The 6,000-nt window shown below is 61.9% G+C and overlaps 1 protein-coding gene across 1 annotated transcript in view; it reads right to left on the reverse strand.

The window, feature by feature from the left end:
* The window catches only part of EPHB1 (EPH receptor B1), a 357,658-nt gene extending 351,862 nt beyond the window's left edge, over nt 1-5,796 (reverse strand). Inside the window, exon 1 of the mRNA XM_004588331.3 lies at nt 5,379-5,796. Coding sequence (XP_004588388.1) covers nt 5,379-5,436 — 58 coding nt within the window. The 5' untranslated portion in view covers nt 5,437-5,796. The remainder of the gene's footprint in view (nt 1-5,378) is intronic.
* Between the last annotated feature and the right edge of the window lie 204 nt (nt 5,797-6,000).

Consider the following 6,000-nt stretch of genomic DNA (forward strand, 5'->3'; position numbering starts at 1 on the left):
CCTGGTAGTGTGATCCAAAATGATGGGAGAAGGGAATGCTCTGACTTGGTCCCTCCACACAAGGCATGTACTCTCACCTGAGGTCCCTGCCTGTTGCTACAACCAAAACAAAATCTACAGAAAAAGCTAAGGAACCGCTCAAGCCAAATGTTGCTTTTAAGTTTAAAAATCTCTCCCAAGGCATTTCCTTAAGAGGGCACACGGCGAGGGCTCTGGCACATTTGGAGAAGTGGACAGAACGTTCAGCCTGCCTAAGTGGCTGGTGAAGAAGAGGGAGACATAAACAGAGCGCTTCCAAGGAATGCAGGCTCCTGGGACCCAGGACAAAGATGTGCCCCGGGGAGTCAGGCGGGAGCAAGCCCACACTAGGTGCCCAGGGCCATTTCCTCTGGGGACATGCGGCTAAGCAGTTCTAACTTGGGAGAAGTGGCCAAAGAGGAAAGAGGGAAATGATGTCTGTTCTCCCAGCTTCCTTCTGGGGAGCCAGCCGTGCTGCAGAGGGGGGTCTGTAGTCCTGAGTCTGTCTGTGTGCGCTGCAGACAGGGGCAGAAGGTGACAAACGGGGGCAAGAACTGAGCAAAATGGAAGCTGTGCTCCATCTTACACGCTGAGACTTCTTGTCCACTTTTCCCATGATCACGGTGTAAGAAGAACCCACTGGCCAGTGACTGAGTCCGCACCTCAACTCTCCTGCCCTCTGGATTCAAGCTCATCTAAACTGTTCTGCATTTAAACCCAAAGCGGTGGTGCTGTGAGGTCCATGGTCCAGAACACAGACACCAGAACCTGACCCAAAGTCAGGCTCAGCCACTTAGCAACTACCACCTGCTCTGCACCCCAGCTTTCCCATCTGCGACATGGCAGTGGGCTCACAAGGCTGCAGCAAGCATTGGATAAATTTGCAGAAAGCACCTGGAACAGCAGCTCCTGTGACACAAGGGTTAGCCAACAGCACTAATTTCCAACGGTTCTGGTGCCAGGCAGCCTGCACCCATGAATCACTAGCGCCCCTGGGTAAAATGCAGATGCCCAGGCCGTTCTGCCTCTGGAACTGTGGCGTGCAGTGTGATCTGCCAGGACTTCGGACTCCATTCTGGCTTAGAACCATACAGGAAAGCACTTGCACCAGGACCCAGGCCCACCACACCTGCTGACCTGATGGCCCAGGACGCAGGAGTCTGCAGCCAGCTGCCCAGGTGCCCCACTCCCGAGCCTGCTGGAAGCTGAGAACCACTGTCTGAAGTAACACTGCTCCTCTGACTCTGCAAACCGCCCCTCCCTTTGGCCAGCGCTGGAGCACCTACGCTCCTGAGGGAGACCTCGAACGAAGCAGCTATGAATGATTTCTCACATAATACAACCGCATCTTTGACTTGTGCAGCATGTGGTTTTTAAAGTTAACGCTGATAACGTCCTGGTGACAAATGCTACTGGTCCCAGCTCCAAAGGCTGGAACAGGCTGGCTCGGTGGCCTGCTGGACAGAGCAAGACAATGCCGTCAGGACACCAGATGTTTGCCCATTCAACAGAGTCAAGAGATGGAAAGCCAGCAGAAAGAAGACTCTAGCATCTACCTCTATCATATATTGACTCCAGACCCCATACCTGACCCACTGCTCCAAGCTCAAACATCTGCACAGTAGGCCATTTCTGATCAACAGGCAAGTCCACCTGCCAGACCCAGAGCAGGGAGTGGGCATGTCAGTCCGCAGGCAGAGTAGCTCCAGTTTGTTCTCGAGAAGCAGGGCTGTGAAGGGGGCCTACCAGGCCTCAGCTCTCTGGAAGCACATCATGGTGCTGTCTTTGGGAGAGGCCAGGGCAGGGCGTCTACAGGAAGGGCCGGGGCCCTTGGGGCCTGGCAGCCCCTCCCCCATGTCCACTGCTTACAGCACTGCCCCACCAACCCAGAAGTCTCAAGCAGGGGACTGGGCCGAGCCTTCTGCAGTGGTCCGCACTGCCAGGCCTTTGGCCCTGCCTGTCCAGCATTCCACATGAGGCTTCAGGGTCGCCTCCCCAAACATCGAGGACTGGTGATCTTTCCACAACACACAGTAAATCAAATCAACTAATGTGTCAAGTCTGTCAACTTTACTTTTATTTTCCAGGTTTTTTTTTTTTTAATCCTTGGTGCCTGCTTCATCCTACAGGCGTATGCATGCTCACGGACGCCCGCAACAGATAACATAATCAGCAAACAAATATTAACAAATAATGCAGAAACGACCATGCTGAGCCTGGCGGTCTGTTGTAGACACGTGGGCTAAAGTCCCATCATCACCTGTAATGGAGATTTGATGTCCAAAGCCCAGACAACAGAATTCAACACACCAGAATTTCAAGGTGGGGCTCAGCGATAACTCACTCACCTACTCGCACAGCAGCAAGGCCTACTGAGCACCCACTGCTTGTTTAACTGGACAAATCTGCCTGCTAAATGTACGTCGATGATCCAGGGTGCCGGGCCCAGCACACCACTCGAGGCCACACCAGAGCCAAAGGCCCACATCCTGAGGCCACCTGTAGGTGCACGGTCATTTTGTGGTCAGGGGGCAGAACTAGGAGGATGACACGAGCAGTGAGTGACTCAAGGCTGCTGTCCCCCACCAGGGCCCACTGAGGGTAGGTGTGCGCAGCCTGTGAGAAGCCTGGCCCTGCAAAGCTACCCAAAGGCCACGAGGCAAGGGGAAGGCTCAGAAAGAAAGAAGCAAGTGCCCACCGTCTTCTGCACACACACCAGCAGCCCACTGTCGGCAGGACACAGCCCTGCAAAGGCTGCTGCGTGCAGGACGCTCCGGGGAGAGACCTGGGCAAGGGGTGGCGGTAGCCCTGTGTCCACAGCCTGTTGTGCCCACTCTGCAAATAGACATAAAAGCCCCAGACAGACTGCCCTGCGCAGCGCCATCCCTCTCCTCACCCACACCACTAGATAGAAATCAGGCAGGGGTGAGGGGAGGCAGCTCCTTTGCAGGCTGGCTTTCCCACACCCCAAGCCAACCAGCTTCCTGGCTGATGAAATGTGAATGACAGCAGGGACCCAGCCCCCTCTGGCCAGCAACCAGCCCTGGTCCTGCTTCCTTCTACCAAGCAGAGGCTGGTACAAGGCCCTCATCCACCCCCTCCTCCTCCCCTCCCTTCCTCTCTTCCTCCCTTCCTCTTCTCTCCTTTCCTTCTTCTTCCCACCCAGGCATCGACCTCACAGGGCCCTCCTTCCTCTGGCCACATCCCCCCACCTGGCCCACGACGGCCAGTTGTCCCACTGTTCCTGCCCTGGCCAGAGCGCCTGAACATTGGCCTGCCCGGGGGGCGAGGCCCCACTGGGATTGCAGCGGACAGTGCAGGGCAGTGGTGGAAACCAACAGGCAGAGGCGCCCCCTGGCCACGGCCGCGCTTGGGAAGGACCTGCTGTCTGCGCAGGCAGTTCATTGATCCACTATTCTGATAATTATTCCTCACTCATCACAAACCAAATTATGTTGGCCCCCGCCCAGCCGGGCAGGCGGGCCACGGCAGCCCTGTGTGCGTGGAGAGTAGAAAATGAGCCCGCCTGCGTTCATTGGAGGGAGGGAAGCCGAGAACGGTGTGTGCTCTCCCTACACACTGAGCGCGAGGCTTGCTGAGACCTTCTGCTGAATGTGGCCTGTCTTTTAACCCTTGCTGGACAGACTCCGAGTCCTTAGGCAGGTTCCCTGCTCTCAGGCCAACTTTCCCCCCTGCACCAAGAGGGCCGTGCCAGCTCCGCAGCGAGTGGCACCAGGAGGCTTGGGTGACAGGTCCGGGGCACCGTGGGCAGCTGCAGCTCAGCAGACAGTAGAGAGCCACACACGCTGGCCCCACGCCTGATGTGTGCCACTGAATTACTATCTTTACTGGCATGCACGCCCGCTCCTTCATGCATCGAACTCGTGCCAAAACCAGGCGCATCCATCTGTTCTCGGAGACCCCAGCCCTGACCCTCCTCCCCGCGGAAGCTGGGAGTCTGGTCTTACCCAGCCTGCGGCCGGCACGCCCTCACTCCGGGGCTGCATGGCCATGGTCAGCTTGCTCTTCCTCTCCAGAATTTCCTTTCTATTGCAACTGCTGGTTGCACGTGTCTGTAAGTCTAAACCCAAACCTTGGTCGCTGGGGTGTAGTCAGCGCCGCACACCGCTTCAGACCCCAGCACGTTCCAAAGCGCAACCCCCCACCCCGCCCACCAAAAACAGCAGGTGGACCGGGCCAGCACCGGGCAGGGGACAGCAGAAACGACGAGCCAGCGAGAGCTATCCAGGCCCTGCCTGCTCCGCCACACAGTACGCGCGGGCGGCGATCTACATCCAGAGCCGAGCGCAGCACAACCGCGCCTCGGGCCCCTAAATCCACCCCACTCCCCCAGCTTCGCTCGGAGAAGGGCAGTGCCTTCTGCGGGCGCCGAGTCCGGTGTTTGCGGGAGTTTGTGCGGAGCAAACGTTCACAGTTTCCCCCAGGAACCCGCACCCCAGGTGTGTTCCAGAGCGGGCTGACAGCACGGAGTCCCCAGAGAGCCAACCGGAGCCGGAGCCGGGAAAGCGCATGCGGCGCGGGTGCGGCGGCGCTTCCCCCTCAGAGTTGCTTCCCCCGCGGCACCAACTCCAACTCCGCTCGCCCGCCCCGCCGCGTCCCGCGAGGCGGCTGCCGCCCGGCTGTCCACCGGGAGCGGGGCGGAGCAGGGATTTCCCACCGGGATTCGCGGGTCCGCGGCGCGAGCGGCGGGGTCGGCCCGGGCTGCGTGGCCGAGGTATCACCAGCCTCCCCTCACGCACCCTGGCGGGGTCTGGAGGAGGTGAGGTGGGAGGACCCAGCCCCACTCCAGTTCCCCCCTGCTCCGCAGCACCGCCCGGCCCTAACTAACCCTGAGAGGAGCGCCCGGGACCACCACACCGCTGTTCCCACAGGGTCCAGCCGACCGACTCGGCCCCGGCCCGGCTCCGGCTCCGGCGCGCACCGCTGGCCAGCCAGCCCCAGCTCCGGGAGCGGACGCGCGGCGAGCTGAGGAGAGCCAGGCATCTCTCGGCCGCCTCAGGGCAGCGCCGCGGGGCCGGGGTGGAGAGCGCGGCCGGGCAGCAGGCGCCGGGCAGCAGGGGCCGGGCAGCAGGAGCTGGCCAGCCCGCCGCGCTTCTTGCCCTCAGCGCGCAGCTCCGGCCGGGGCCAAGGCGGCCGCACTGCGGTGCAGCGGGCTCGGCGCGCCCGGAGCCGGAGCTGTCACTAGCGCCAGCGCCCCGGAGCCGCCGCGAGCTCCCAGCAGCCGGCCGGGGTGCCGCCCCAGCCCCGCGTCCCCGGGCGACGGAGAGCGAGCCCGAGGAGCCCCGCGAGCAGGGGCGACGGCCCGCCGCTTCCAACTTGCCGCGCCGAGGGGACCTTACCTTCCATCGCGGCCACCGCGGATGCCAGCAGGAGCAGCAGCAGGCGATCCGGGGCCATCGCCGGCCGGCGGCCCCCAGGCCGAGCCCGAGCCGAGGCGGCCGCGCGGGGAGGGCGCCGCGTCCCGGGGCGCCGCTGCGCTCCCCGCGGGTGGCTTCTCCGTATCCTTTCGCGCTCTCGCCGGGACCGTACTCCCCGGAGCGCGGCGTGGGCGTGGGCGGGAGTGTGCGCGCGTGGGGCGGTGCGGGCGCGCGTGGGTGTGGGTGTGCATGTGTGTGTGTGTGTTTCTGGGAGAGGTGGGTGTGTGTGAGAGAGGGCGCGGGCGGGCGAGCCTGGGAGAGCGCGCGCGAGCGTGTGCGTCCGGGTGTCACATCGCTAGCCGCGGCGGAGCCTGCGGGAGGACGGGGCCCGGCCAGACTGGCGGGGGAGGGTGCGGGATCCCCCACCATCCGCGCTCTCCCCACCCCTAGCACCTCCCGTCCAATCAAGGAATCAAACCTGCAAAATTCCCCCGTCCAATCAGGCGCGAGCACCTCCTCACACTGGCATTGTTAGTTTAAGAAAAACTTTTGCTTGCCAGGCTGTGCTGGAGGGCGGCGAAGGCGCTACGAGGGGTCCGGGCGC

The sequence above is a fragment of the Ochotona princeps genome, chromosome 30 (assembly GCF_030435755.1).
Source record: "Ochotona princeps isolate mOchPri1 chromosome 30, mOchPri1.hap1, whole genome shotgun sequence".
NCBI lineage: Eukaryota > Metazoa > Chordata > Mammalia > Lagomorpha > Ochotonidae > Ochotona > Ochotona princeps.